The following is a 15,535-nucleotide window of genomic DNA, read 5'->3' as shown; positions in this document are numbered from 1 at the left end:
GGGGCAGCAGCTTTTCTGCAGCTTGCTGAGTCATTCCTTGTGTCTCAGAAAGCTTCCTGCACATCTAGGCTGTGCCAGAGATATGGAGCACTTTGAGAGGAACAAAGTTTCAACAAGCTTGCCCAAATTGCAATCAGCCAGCTTGAAAGTAGGGGGAATATCCACAAGAGTTGGAGTGACTCTGCCACATATTTGCAGGCTGTTTCAGCATATGGTGTCTTTCTGTCCCCTTTTAAGTAGTGAAAGTGGTTGAGACAATGGGATTTCACCCCCATATATTTTGACACTACTTTTATTTTCAGCCACCAATGGCCATTGCAATACCATGAGTCTGTAAAAGCTACCCCTGTGGCAGCACTTAAGGATGAGAGCAATAGGAAGGCATGTCTTCTTTTGGTTCCCTTTCCATCAATCCTCTGTCAGTTTTGCTCTGTACATTTGCAGCACAATATTTTAATTTAGTGAATAGTTTCAAAAATTTCATAGCTCTGCACTCCTGAATACGGCCCCTAGTCCTAAAGGTTAGATCAATTCTTTCTAAGAGTGTAAATTCACCTGCCACAACAACAGTTGTGTTAGCAACATGTATGTATGCATATGTGGGAAGCTGAAGGATTACATTACAAATTAGGGAGAAACAACATAGTTTGAGTCTTATCCCAATCACACAATGCAATACATGTTGTGGACTACAGTACGCTGAACATTTAAGAAAATTCCAGAGTTTATGTAAACTCTCTGTTGTTTATATGAATATATCATTTCTTGCTATAAAGGGAGATATATTTAGAGATAAATGTACAAAATGCTACAGGTAAAAAGAAGATAAGAATACTAATATTAAAGATTTTTCTTGATTTTTGCACCTCTTCTGATCCCTTAATATTTTTTTCTTTCTGATTACAGTTTCATTTTATCATTAAATAAGTGGGGGGAAGATGATTTGGGGCAGACAAGCACAGAAAGAAAAACAAATTATTCTGTAGCCACTTAGTTTGGAATTTGTGAAGATATGTGAAAAGATGTACAGATTTACTGACAAAGAAAGCTAATGCACCAGTGGGACAGAAACATCACAAATGATGTCATGCAGAATGTAAAATTTTCACTGCAATTTTAAGCTTCACTGAAAGCTTTTCTGTTCAATTTCATGTGTTATTACATTTTAAACCCCTCTGTACAAAGTATCAAGGACTTGACACTATTTTTGAGTTCAAGGAACATAAATTTTGAGCAAAAGCATCTCTGAACTGGAGATAGAAACTGCCATTTTTAACAAGTTTGAAATAGCAAGTCTATCCTTAAAACAGTACCTTCCTAATTCATGCTACCAGTAGGGAGGCTCAACAAACTGTATTGCCCAGTTGAAAGGCACTTTTGCTGTAGAAATAGTTCATCGGACTGAAACAGGCTGAAGTCTTTTACAGAATTGTTTTGTTTGTAAAATATGTGATTAAATGGGAAGCCAGGCTAGACAGAGAGCAGCATTTGCAGCTTCACTCTGAGTCACACAATACCCAAGTCACCACAGTTCCCAATGGGAAAATGTGATTTAACACAAGTTGGTAGTGGAAAACCTGATTTTCCTCTTGAGCCGAGTGAGGAGCAGCCTCTTCCCCTTCCCACATATTACCTTTCCTTACATTAAACCTTCTTCTTCCAGATAACCCCTCGCAGGTGGGCAGCGTCTCTGTGACAGTGAAAGTCCTGGATGTGAACGATAACGCGCCGGAGTTTGCGAGATTTTATGAAGCTTTTGTTTGTGAAAATGCCAAAGCAGGCCAGGTGAGAAATGCTTGTACCACCAGGGATTGGGAAGGGTTGGTGTCCTACATGGAGGCAGCATGTCAGGAAGGGTGAGTGTTGGGAAGAGGGCTCAGCTACTCACACATTTCATCTGAACTCTTATCAGCAGCTGTCTGTGCTTCATTCCAAAGGCAAGCATATCCCACTGGAAGGAGCACCACACATAGTACCTCTTTTGTTTCTCCCACATTTCTTTTATTCTGCCAAAGTAGATTCTAGGCTCACTGCACAATACATTTCATAGCTGAAATAAAGCCTTGCCTTAGGCATGTGCCAGCAGGCAAACAGCCAGTGTGTCCTGTAGCAGCACCAAAGAGAGAAGAAGTGTAATGAGAAGTACCAGCCACAGAACCAGCTCGAGCCACGTGTGACAGACAAGGCTTACTACTAAATGTTTTAAGAACCTTAAGCACACCTGGACTTTTGGGAGCTGGACATAACTTACTACATCAGGTTCAAAGGGGTGCCAAGCAGAATATGTTCTGCTATGAAGTGGAGATGACAGAGAGTCAAAAGCAACACAAGACTTCCCATTGCACACACTCTAAAGGAGCACCTTCAAGCAAGCAGTGAAGACTCTGCTCGTCTCTCTTCCAAAACCCCATCAAAGCCCTTGAACAAGGTCACCAGCGCCAGAGACAGACGTGAGCTCTCCCTCGCTGGACCTGCTGCAAGCTCTGCTGCTGATTGTTTGTGGGGGGCCACTTCTTGCTCCACCACCAGAGTCCATGGTATGGACTGGTGCCTCCTCATGTAAAGCTGACTAGAATAAGTAGTATTTAAACACACAGACACACCTCTCATGATCTGTGAAGGAAAAATTATGCAGATAGTATCACAGTGTGTTTGCTGAAGCTTTTCCCAGCTGTGTGAAACAGAATGAAATAGCTGCTCACTGCTGGGGTAACTGTCCTTACAACTATCATATATAGGATATTTTCATCTCACCAGTTTACAGAGCTTTGCAGTAATATAGGCAATAGAAATCATTGCCTAGACCTTTTCTCCTGGTTTTGAAGAGTGAGTGTCCTAGGTAATAAGCTGTTTAAGTTCAATAGTATTATGAATGCTAACCTGTATTATGAATGCTAATTCTTTCAGCAGAGAACACTAAATTCTATTGCCACATTTTAAAAAGTTCTGAAATCAGTTTTAAGGTGGTGAAAGAGCCTTTATGGGTCTGACATTTGCCTTTGAATCCCAAAATACCTTCAAGTTAAAAAAAATCCTGGTGAAGATTTATTCCTGTCCAAAAAGATGCCAGAATGTTTATTCAGACAGTGCTCTTTGTGCTTCAAGCTGTTAGACCTACTTTACAAAGCCTCTATAAGTGAAGTAACAAATCTCTTTCTGGGTTTAGCATTGTCTTAGTTTCTTTAGTTTGATGTTATTTATTGCATATGCATTCTGCATGGTTGGCTTTTCTCTCATTTCCACTGACATCTTGGGAAGAATTTTATTGATTTAAAACTAAAAGAGTGGCAAAATAATCAACCTGAAGTCCTTTTGTACCTGCATAATGAAGCTAAAAGTAAGTATGAGCTTTCTTACAAGCTCTCTAAAGCACAATTAATCTTCTGAAAAACCTGGGCCCCCAAAAGACAAAAAGAAATGTGCAACAGAAGATAGGGATGCATGACAGGAAAGCATCTGTTATTTGAGGTGAAACTGAATATCTCTTCCTTTGTTTAAAAGTGATGTGCATGACCACAGCAAAGTAGAGGACCCCTGCAAGCTTTTGAGTCTCTTCTTGAGAGAAGATTGTACTTCTGGAAGGCAGTTTTATTTAAATGCTCCAGTTGCTTATATTTATAGATATAAAGTACATGTTATCAGTTTGATTGTTTGTTTATATTATAAATATTTTACTTCTCACCAGTTTCTACTTTTCTCTTGTGTTTTGTAGCTGATTCAGACAGTGAGTGCCATTGACAGGGATGACCCACAGGAGGGTCAGCACTTCTACTACAGCCTGGCTCCAGAGGCAGCCAACAACCCCAACTTTACTCTAAGGGACAATCAAGGTAATCAGAATGGACACAGACAGTTAGCTACTCTAATTTCTAATGGCTGAGTTGGACTTGAGAAGCTGTGACTTACAGTGGGTGATAAGACTGGCATTTCAAATAATACCAAGTGACACCTGCTTCTTAAAGGCAATAAAAAATGACATATTACTTAATACAATTGAAGGTTATATGATATTTTCTTCTCTATAAATATTCTCTAGCAATAGTCCCCTTTTTCGAGGAAATGTGCCAGTGTTTTGTGCAAATTCAGGTCTTTTGGTCAGGCTGCAGGCATCTCGGATTATTGGAGTGGAAATTGCATTTGCTCAAAAGGAGATGCTTAAAGGTAGGATAGTAACGAACTAGAAGACAAATCTGAAGGGAATTACATTGCTCTTTTTTTTTTTTTTTTTTTTTGTACTCGTGTTTTCTCCCAGGCATGGAAAAAAAAGGATGGTTTTTGTACTGTTCCAGTCTTTTCCCCGAAGCATTTTTTTCTTTCTCCTTGCACATCTTCATTTCCCTAGAGAAAGAGGGAAGTAGGGAGGACTCACAGAGCCTTGGGGAAGTAACTTGGTGTACAGCTAAAGGTCTGTGTAAGATGACCTAAGTAGAAACTGAAACACCAGTGGGAAGACTCATGGCAAATCACTGGCATTTGAGCATTCTAACCAGTGGAATTTGATTCTTTTGGGAAAGCTTTGGTGGTTTTGGAGCCTGCAGGAAAGTCCTGCCATAGCAGGCCTTTGCATGACTGCTGTTGATAGATGATCTCCATGGGCAGACAAGGTCTAAAATCAGGTCCACACCAGCCTCCATTAGGAAAGAAGGATGACCTTGAGTGACCTGGTATAGAACTTGGAAAGTCAGTCTTGAGGGGCTGGGTTTCAGTGTGAGTTTCAGTGGGTAAAGTACCACGAATCAGCAAGCAATTCCAGAATAAAGGGGGAGAAAGATTGGCCACCTGCAGCATCTATGGCCAGCCTCCAAGCCCAGCCTTGCTCCCACACGTGCCTGCTTGTCAGACTCACTTCCATAAGCCGCTATCTGGGCCACTCCAAACATATGAAAGAGCAACAGAAAGGCTTGTAAGGAATCCCCTGCATTCACTAATCAAACATGTCTTAAAACATGGTACTTGCAGTGTCTGGAGCCCTCCTCCACAGCATACTCTTTCATCCCAAAACCAATTTTTTCTGTAATGTCCCTGAAGACTCCCCACAAAATTTCTTGCATTTTTATCCCCTTCTTTCTCTCCTTGTCTATTTTATTTGTGAGTATATATTGCCAAAATAAATGAAGAAATATAACACAACTATTGCTAAAGCATTTGGCAAAGCAAGCTCATTTCATCCTCAAGGCATCGTTCTAAAAAAAGAAACTCGCAAAACTCCCAGGATCAGATGCACTTTTTCTGTCTCAGGCCATGCTTGCAATAATTTATAGTGACAGCAGTGACTGAATGGCTGTGCCTCCCACTCTCTCTAAAATACCAGTTTTCCCTATACATACATACATATATATATTTTATATGTGTATATATATATATATATATATATATATATATATATCACAAGAAGCTTTGGGTACTATTAGTTACTAATTTGAAATAAAAATGTTAAGTATCAAACCACTGACTATTTGAATGATCTGCATAGTAAACCATAGCATACAAACATTAAGATATTAGAGAGCATCCAAAAGGAGGGCCATGATGATGGTGAAGGGTTTTAGGGGAAGCTGTATAGGATGCAGCTGGGGTCACCTGGTCTGTTCATCCTGGAGGAGACTGAGGGGAGACCTCATTGCAGTCTATCATTTCCTTGTGAGGGGAAGCAGAGAGGCAGGTACTGATCTCTTCTCTCTGGTGACCAGTGACAGGACTCAACAAAACAGCATGAAACTAAGTCAGGGAAGGTTCAGGTTGGATATGAGGAAGAGGTTTTTCACCCAGAGGCTGTATGAACACTGGAAAGGTTCCCTAGGGAAGTGGTCACAGCACCAAACCCATCTCAGTTCAAGAAGCACTTGGGCAAAGCTCTCAGGCACACAGTGCCTGACTCTTGGTGTATCCTGTGCAGAGCCAGGACTTGGATTCAATTATCCTGAAGGGTCCCCTACAACACAGCATATTCTATGATTCTATGATTAAGGGTTTATTTACTGCCTCAGCAATTTGGAGAGCAGTAGTCATTTCAGTAAAAGTAATTTATGCTTATATTTTCATCTAGGGGCCACTAAGAGCTATATAAATCATGTAACTTGGGCACAGAGGGGGTAACTTTACTGTTTGTCACAGGGTGGCTAGACAAGAAACAGAACACACTTTGCTAGTCACAGCCTGTGCCCATAAACACGAGACAGGAATGCTTCCCAGGCTGTGGGAAGGCGTTGTTAAGATTGGCAATTGTGCTGATTACTTGGTTGTCCAATATAGCAGTAAGAGAAACTGCAAGACATGTAGCCTTCTTGGCAACAATTAAAACCTTGATTTATACTGAGCAACAGATAGATCACAGTTTGCATTCTGATGAGCTGTTTTACTTTTTTTTTTTGGCCCTTGCAATTTTGGTCTCTGAGAACTTCTTCAGTCTATTCATTCTTTGCATATCTTCAGCAGACAGAGAAATCCTATTGTTCTCTTTTATAGACAGGGATCTGGGGCAAGGAGAAATTAAGCTACTTACATGCTGGGTTCTCTTTGAGTTCAGTAAAATCAGTGAGAAATAGACATGTTAAGTAGCTGCAACAATCTGGGCACAAATGGTTTCTCAAGGCCTTATAGGATAAATGTGATGAAGCAGGGAATTGAGCTGGATTCTCCCATCTCGTCGGTGTCTGCTGTAGAGCACTGGCAAGCCATCCTCCTTCCACTTTCTTCCAGGTGAGACTATGCTGGGAATAAGTTAGAAAGAGAGGCATGCTGTAAGAATGAGCAACAAAATAAGCTTACTGCATTTCCAGATTAAACTCTGAGCTTATCTTCTGTTGAACCTTGATCACCGCCCTCCATCTTTGGAAGCCAGGAACTGTTGAAGACAGAAGCCTTTTATAATAGGTGCAGAATCAGGATCTGTCACACTCCTCCAGGCATGGTGTCCTGACAGTCCTTTGACATGACAATGAAATATGTCCTGGGAAAAGAATTTTAGCTATTTCTGCCTTCCTTAAATCTGTGGTCTACTTCACACATGTAACAATGCACTGAAAATGCTCAAGGAAAGGTGTGACTGTTTCCCCAACCCAGTCATGTCTAGATTGCCTGCTCCCTTGTGTTCTTTCTCCCACTCCTGGTGGAATATTTATTCATATTATTCCTAGCTTTTCATAATTACTAGAATCAGTTTTTAAAGTCTAACAGAATTGTCAGGCTAATCATCCCCAGTTCTTCTACTGATGTGTGCAGAAAGAAACCAAGCCTTTCTTGTGAGAAGAGCAGTGGTTAGTTCTGATCTCAAGATTGGGACCTACACAGTGGTTAATTCCCCTGACCTCTCCAGAGAGGTACATCATTTCCAGTGAGGCAGAAAACTGCAGGAAGATGGTGCTCCATGGCTTGTTCTCACAACCACATGAACACACCAGCCTGTACACCTGTGGGAAGATCAGTTTTCACACAAATGTGGAACCAGCCATGCTGCAATCTTCAGCTTCTCTGCTCAGTACTGGAGCTAAGGGTTGCCATCCAGCCCTCTACAAGCCAAAGGTGCTGTGCTGGATGCCGAGAGAAAAAATATTGTGCATTCTTATCAGGCCTGCTTTTTTTTTTTAATATAATGGGGCTTTCATGTCCTCACAAGCCCTCTTCTCTTGATGGCTGGGACTTAACAGATATCAAATTTGGAATAAAATTGTGTATTCCAGTTCCTGCCATGCTGCATCACATTCGAGCACGTCCTTCACACTGCGCTAGCACATCAAATCACATTGGCTTTTGATGAGTCACACAACAAGCTTTGGCACCAGTGTATTTCAGTTGCAGAGTAACAGGTAGAACAATTCTTTAGGGATGATTTGGATGCCTGCCTAGTACAAAGCAAAATGAAGCAAAAGGCCCAGAATGTAATCCTGGGAGTTACAAAGAGAATTTAATAACCAAGAACATTTAAGACCTGGATGATATGGTCAGGGCATCACAGCAGAAGGTATGTATACATATATATCTTTCAATATTAGATTATAGAAACTTGGTTTTGGCCTGAAAAAAGAATGGGTAAAAACTCTTGAGATCTCTCACTAGCTGATTTTGCACAGCTGATTTTGCCTGTCAGGTTCATTGCCTGACTTCTTTTGCAGGCAAAGTATGACCAGATCAGAACAATTAATCTTTTTTTCCCCTCACAAAGAGCAATTTTACATGAAATGAAAGTTTACTGAATAGAAATTGTGACTTCTATTGTAAGTCAGTTTAAAGAAAATGAATCTTTCACCCAGGAAAGAGAAATACAACCAAATTACTCCAGTTAGGGTGACTAAAGTATTTTCATTGACACAATATAAATGCAGGCACTTTGCCACTTTCTGCTTTTGGGCTGCTTTTCCTCATGCCAAAACTGGCCCAGTGATGAAAAGATGTGATATTAATAGCTGTGGAGCACATATAGAGGGCACATAAGTATCCCAAGGGAGCCAAAGCACTTGTATGTGCCCCAGGAGAGAGAAGGGAAAGGTTTGAGCAGGCAAGGGCTCCTGTCCGCAGCACTCCCTTTGCCCAGGAGCCATGGGAGGCACAGGGTACTGCTCTCTGATGAGTTTTGGGATACATTTCAGAATCATGGAGTCATTTAGGTTGGAAAAGGCCTCTAAAATCATTGAGACCAACTGTTAACCTAATGCTGCTGAGTCCCCCACTAAACCATGGCCCTAAGTACCCCATCTACACATCTTTTGAATGTCTCCAGACAAGGTGACTCAAACACTTCCCTGGACAGCCTTTTCTAATGCAGTGAAGAAATTTTTCTTAATATCCAAGCCTCCCCTGGCACACCTTGAGGCCATTTCCTTTTGTCCTATTGTTTGTTCCTAGGAAGAGACCTACCTATGTCTGTCCATACCCACTGCACATACTCAGAGCTGCATTGCATATCAAAGGTGAAATCAGTAAACACTGACACATAATCAGTTTTAAGCAACTTTGGGATTTCATCTTGCACCTGGTGGTTTTTCCTCAAAGTTCCAGCTCTTGGGACCACATGATTTAACAAGACACTACAATTTCACTGTAAATTTGCATGCTGACATGCAACACACTTCAGAACTTAATGTTTTTGGAGTAAAAGCTTGAAATGTCATTGACGTGCAAAAAAAAAGACCCTGAGATTCTTTTTAAAAACATATCACAAATTTAAATTGATCCCACAAACTCTGTAACCTGACATCTCAATACTTAGGTGTGCCTGTACTCTCTGATGCCATAAAATTTAAAGCACAGAGTTTGTAACTTGGGCCATAGTTTAAGTCTAGGAGACAAGTCTGATTAGTCTAGCTTGAGTTTCCCTAAATTCCATAGTTCACTGTATATGAAGCTCCTGATTTCCCTTCAGAAAGCTTCCAAATAATTTTTGGTGTCCACACTACTGTAGATCATATAGCTGGATTTATCTGCATGTAACCTGAGTATCTACACTGAAAAAAAAATCACCCAGGATTTACATCTTAGCAGTGAATAGACACATAAATAATAAGGAAATTGAACACTTCTATGTTAATATTTTAGCTTTTTTCACAGTCTACTTGTGATCAGAAAGTTTGTTGCCTTTTCCAGGCAGCAGTCCCATTGTGCCAATCCACCTGAGATGGCTGATCAGCATCCTGCATTTTCAAGCATAGCAAATCTACATTGGTAACAACCTGGAGATGCAGATGGCCAGACTGTGTGACCTCTTTTGAACCAAGGGAACAGGAAATAAAACTAAGTAGTAAAAGAAACTGCATGAAGATCATTTCCCAAAAAATGACACAGCATCAGTGCACAGAATCAGAGCTTGTAGGTCTGCCAAAGAGAAAAAGTACCTTGTGTTCTCCAGTAATATTTCCTGGCCCTAGCCTTGCAGACATGTTTGTAAGAAAGGACAATTTTCATGCAAGTTCTTTTAGTCTCTTTGATGATCCAGATCACATTGGGGACATTCAGTCCTGCACTTTCCAAAAGTCTCTGAGGCTACGAGGCTCAAATTCAGCATTGAAGAAATCAACACTCATCTCCAAAGACTTTTGCTTTGGCATCCTGCGATGAGAATTGAGAACAAGTTCCTGAATCCATTTTTCACTTTTTTAAATTAGGAAACTTGGTGCACTTTCTGAGGAATTTGAGGGAGGAGATAGACATGAATTCAAATGCCACTGGTAAATGTTGACATTTTAAAAAGCATGTTGAATATGAAGGAAAAATCCCCAAAGGTAGGAATTTCCCTTGAAATGGCCAACAGCAACTGGCTGTTAGTTCACTCTTTTACTATTTTTGTCAGCAGCATAATTTTGATTCCTTTTGATATAAGCTCTTATAAAAACAGGCAGTCACTAAATGAAGCAGAATGGTCAAATCAAAGCAGAATAATTCTGACAATGACACAAACCATTCTGGCTTTTTTCTATGGCCAAAGTACTAAAGAAATTGCACGTACTTCACAGAAAAAATGTTTCGTTGTGAATTTTCAACTTGCTGCTGCTTTAGGGTAGCAAGCTGGGTTTTTTCCTTTGTGCCCTTGTTGCCTCAAGCAGATGATCATGCCGTGTATCAAAAACCACAGAGCACCATAACATGTCCACAAAGGTTATAAGCCAGCATCTCCAAAGTGGTGGCAGCGTCTGAAACCTAGAAAAGCTGCTGAGCATAAGCAAACAGGAACAAGTTGCCTTCAATTGCTCATTTCTGTCTTGCCCTCTGAAAGCTCTCTTAGCTAAATCTGAAAATTCCAAGGTGTGTATGCCTCTCAGGTTTGAATCTAAGGCCTGAGAAGATACTGGAAGAGGGGAAGGAGAGGCAAAATTATTAGTGATGAATTGATTAAAAAAAAAAAAAAAAAGAAAAGAAAAGAAAAAAAAAAAGAAGAGATAAGCAAAAATGGATGTGGGTCTAGGGCTGATTTTTTTAACATTCTTTCTCTGCTGAATGTATTTGCTATGCATATAAGCTGTCCTCTCTGTTTATTTCCTGCCCCTAGACAACACAGCATGGATTTTGACAAGGCGCTCTGGCTTCAGACAAAATGAGCAGAACACCTTTTACCTGCCCATCCTGATCAGCGACAACGGGCGCCCGGTGCTGAGCAGCACAGGCACACTGACCGTGCACGTGTGCAGCTGCGATGAGGAGGGCATGGTGATGTCCTGCAACGCCGAGGCCTACGTCCTCCCTGTCAGCCTCAGCCGAGGGGCACTCATTGCCATCCTCGCCTGCATCTTTGTCCTGCTAGGTAAAGCCTTCACTTCTTCCTGGGAGAAGCAGACTTTTTGATTCTGGCTTGAATGCTGATCCACCAAAGGTGTAGGACCCAAACACACATACACATCTGTGTGTATGTGTCTATGTAGATGCATGCATGCCTAAAGGGCCAAATCAAGGACCCCATGGTGTAGTCAGCTGTGTATGGCTTCAGGACCTGAACTGTAGGAATGGGGGAAAACTATGGCCTGCAAATATTTCTGCCAGGTGCCCAAAGTGCTATGGTGTCTGATGTGGCCTTGCTTTCCTGCAAGGGTATGGCAGTGGGAAGTATTGAGAGCTGTGGCTTGGGGCAGGTTAGTTTCTCATCCTGATCCACAGGAAACAGTAGTGGCAAGCCCAGTTCCATTTCTTGTCTTTTGGAGAGAGATATGCCCACCTCCATCCTTTTTCCTTGAGACTCTATATTTAAATGGTGCCTGTGCTGCAGTAAAGGGGCTGAGGGTCTTGCACGAGTTCTGTCTCCACAATTAAATTTCATGCTTTCCTTGCCCAGACATTCCATGTCCCCTGTTAGCTGTTGGTATCAAAAGAACTTCAGTTCCCTTGTTCACTCTCTCAAATCATGCAATACTAGTGCAAAACACACATACCCTGAAATTTCAGGAGACCCAGTTTGAGGAACAGTGTAGTAAAATACAGGAAAAATTCTTTAAAAGTGCCTCAATTCTGGCTCTTCAAAGGAGCCTAGATACATCAGCTCAAAATTTGGGTATCCAAAATCTTTGCTGAATTCTAACTCTGGAAATAGACACCAAGTGATGGCACATTTTCAATAGCAAAGGGCTCTGGTGCCTGTACGATCACTTCTCCCCATGCTAATAAGCACAGTGAGGGCGAGGAGCACCAGCACTGCAGCACTGCAGGAGGCTTGCAGATAAAGAAAAAATTCTTTACAGCAGACTAAGGGGCTAGCTCTGCATTTTGCTGTGTAGGCAGACATATCACCATGGTGCCTTAGGACCATCCATCTATGTCACATGCAGTGGCCAGCCTGAGAGGCATCCCCAAAGCAGGCTGCAAAACCCACCCATAGAACAGAAAACAAAATATCTCTATGGCACTATGCTGCTGCAGATAAACTGCTACTGACCTCTGAGCTGGCTAGCTTAAAAGTAGCAAGCACCACTGGATATCCATGTCCTAAGTGTCACCAGGAGTTAAGAATTCAGTGAGAAAGGAGACAGATTAGGAAGACCTCAAGCTACTAGTTTTGACTGGGGAGTGAGAGAGAGAGATTCCTACACCCCTCACCTTGCAAACACTGCAGCTCTTTAAATCCAAGGGGCTAATTGGACTCACCCAGGGGAAAGTAGGGCAGAGGAAAGTCTGAAGCCCCAGCAAGATCTGTGTCCCTGCTGACAGCCCCATATTTTGCTTGGCTCCTGCAGTGTTGGTGCTCCTCATCCTCTCCATGCGGCGCCAGCGGAAGCAGCCGTACATCATTGATGAGGAGGAGAACATCCATGAGAACATTGTCAGGTATGATGACGAAGGTGGCGGGGAGGAGGACACGGAGGCCTTCGACATCGCCGCCATGTGGAACCCACGGGAGGCCCAGCTGGTGGTGAAGAACCGGCAGGACATGCTCCCTGAAATAGAGAGCCTCTCCCGATACGTGCCTCAGGCGTGCATCATGGACAACAACGTCCACAACTACGTGCTCGCCAAGCTGTACGAAGCTGACATGGACCTGTGGGCACCTCCCTTCGACTCCCTCCAGACCTACATGTTTGAAGGGAATGGCTCGGTGGCGGAGTCACTCAGCTCCTTACAGTCCGTGACAACAGACTCAGACCAGAGCTACGACTACCTGACGGACTGGGGGCCGCGCTTCAAGAAGCTGGCTGAGATGTACGGGGCCACAGACAGCAGCGGGGCTCTGTGGTAACAGAAGAGGAATGGCAGAGGGCTTTCCATGTGAAACGGTGTCCGGTTCGGTCCATTCTCATCAGATGCTTCCATGGACATGGGTGAGGCCTCATAAAAAAAAATAGCAATACAGTGCTTGGATGAGAATGGGAAGAAGGGTGTGAATGAAAGTCTCTCTGGATCAGCTTTACTCAGTTAAATTAAGTCACGTTTTTGAAACTACAAGAAACAGAAGGAAGGAAATTTTTTCCTGGTTCTTACAGCAAAATTGGAGAGCTCCGCATCATTGCTCTCTCTCTCTCTCTCTCTCTCTCTCTCTCTCTTCCTTTCTCTCCCCTTTGTACACGGCAGCTTACTGAGCTCTATACATCAGGGTTCAAAGATTTATAAACTCCAACTGTAATCTCCAACTCACTGGGAAATTGTCACCACAGAAGAGTTGCTTCCCACTGGTCATTTCTTTCCCCATTAAAACAGAAAAGAATTGCTTGCTAACAAGAGAAAAAATCCACAAAGCAGAAAATTGAAACTGGAATCTCAGAGGGCTCCTTGTAAAACTAAACTCCTCCCTCTGTTGCTAACAGAGCTCTTTTTTAATCCTTTTAGAAACAAGGCTGAGGTTGGAGGTTTTTTTCCCACGTGACTGAGAGGGCTGGGGAAGAGGCTTTGAATTTCTGCTCTAGTTTAGTGGCTGATCTGTGAGTCACTGCTGTTAACACTAATCCATCTCCTATCAAGTTTGTGTAAATTTATTCTTGACTCTTTAAAACCATGACTCTGCTAAACTGCTCAGAACAAAACCAGAAAATCTGCCTCTTTTGCACTGTAGATGTCTCTTCCATGTGCCAAATGTGAAGATTAGATTCTACCAATGAAAGCCAAATAAATTTTAAAATAAGAAAAAGCTATATTTGGTAACTACATGGGTTAGATGGGCTTTCCTAATCTGTGTGAGGTCAATCCAAGGGATGTTTACATACTGTAGATAACCTACTTGAACAAATGCAGTATTATAGACGAATAAATGGATGTAAGAAAATTACATGTATAAGTTTTGTATATTTGTTAATTTTGGTAATAAATATGATGTACTGCATACAGTACAGTACCTTAGCACCTCTTTTAATAAAAGTTAAACAGAAGGGAAAGTCTGATGGCAATTTATTGACTACTCTGCACACAGCAGTTAATGCTTATCTGCAGCTTGACATGCCTTGAGCATCAAGAAAAAAATGGTTCATCAGCATTGTGTCAAGGAGACAAGGCTTCAGTTTGCAGAATCGAGCAGATTGTCTGCTTCTTTTATCATTGTTCACTTGGACATTGCCCTTAGCAGTGAATCTGCCCAAGTACAGCCCACCAGACTAGTTATTTTTCTAATCAAATCATGATGAAGTCAAAAGAAAGTCTTGCCTGATTTTTTTGAAACATTAAGGCTGGGTCATTGATAGGCTTGGAAACCACTTACAGAGCCCTGACAAGTGTCTCATGCCTTCAGAGCCATGACAGACTAAGATAAAATATCTATTTATTCTTACTCTGCAGTCACTTTTGCGCCCAGGTTGTCTCTTGTTTGCATGTGTAAATGAGAAGAGCTAGGGAAATTACACTACCACTAGTTTCACGGAAAGTGGCAAAAGGCCTCTGAAAGCAGAACAGTCTGCAATGGAATTTGCAGGTTTATTTCTAGTTAAGGACTCTCTACACCTCCAGTTGCCCAGAAAATAGATGTGCACACATAACCACCCAGTTACCACACTTTTACTATGGGCATGCCGTGCTCAGTTCCTGTTGCAGATGTGCACAAAACATTGCAGTCTCTCCTTTTCCTAATCTTAGATTGTACCAATTTAAGACAGGAACCTTGTTTCCATAGACTCATACAAAGTCATGCATCCCTGGAGAGCCGTGCACCAAGGAAAAAAGGTTTTTAGTGACTTCTTGTTTGCTAGTCTGATGTGTGATGAAAATCTGGGCCTTCACAAATATAATATGCCAAGGGTTCTGTTTATCACCTAAACATGCTTTACACCATTGCAGAAAGAGCACTGATAATTATTTGATAATGATTTTCTTTTACTCATACTGTAGCACATGCCATATTGATTTTAAAACATTAAACTAGGACTGCAGCCATCACAATCAAGAAAGTAGTGTAAAGGACACAAAGCTACTGTTGAAAGTCTGAGAGCTTCCTTGCCTCCTGCCACCACAGATACCACAGAACACAGGCAGGAGGACATCTATTCCACCACTTCCCTGTCTGATCTAAACCTTAGTTTTATATATTTTAAGTAGATGCCTCTTTCTTCTTAAAGCCCCAGCTGTTAAAGCTCTGTAACCTTTCTAGCCAGTCTTTCTAGGCATCAGTACACTCATTGCTGAAAGCCTTCCAGGGGAAGTA

At 41.9% G+C, this 15,535-nt stretch overlaps 1 protein-coding gene across 3 annotated transcripts in view; it reads left to right on the top strand.

Moving 5' to 3' along the window:
• The window catches only part of CDH20 (cadherin 20), a 118,712-nt gene extending 104,399 nt beyond the window's left edge, over positions 1 to 14,313 (top strand). For all 3 annotated transcript variants that reach the window (XM_038128477.1, XM_038128479.1, XM_038128478.1), the window contains exons 9-12: positions 1,664 to 1,785; positions 3,713 to 3,830; positions 10,979 to 11,230; positions 12,651 to 14,313. In XM_038128477.1, coding sequence (XP_037984405.1) covers positions 1,664 to 1,785; positions 3,713 to 3,830; positions 10,979 to 11,230; positions 12,651 to 13,150 — 992 coding nt within the window. In that variant the 3' untranslated portion in view covers positions 13,151 to 14,313. The remainder of the gene's footprint in view (positions 1 to 1,663; positions 1,786 to 3,712; positions 3,831 to 10,978; positions 11,231 to 12,650) is intronic.
• The last annotated feature ends 1,222 nt before the right edge of the window (positions 14,314 to 15,535 follow it).

Source organism: Motacilla alba, chromosome 2, assembly GCF_015832195.1.
Source record: "Motacilla alba alba isolate MOTALB_02 chromosome 2, Motacilla_alba_V1.0_pri, whole genome shotgun sequence".
Taxonomy (NCBI): Eukaryota; Metazoa; Chordata; class Aves; order Passeriformes; family Motacillidae; genus Motacilla; species Motacilla alba.
This window is presented reverse-complemented; position numbering and strand designations above follow the sequence as displayed.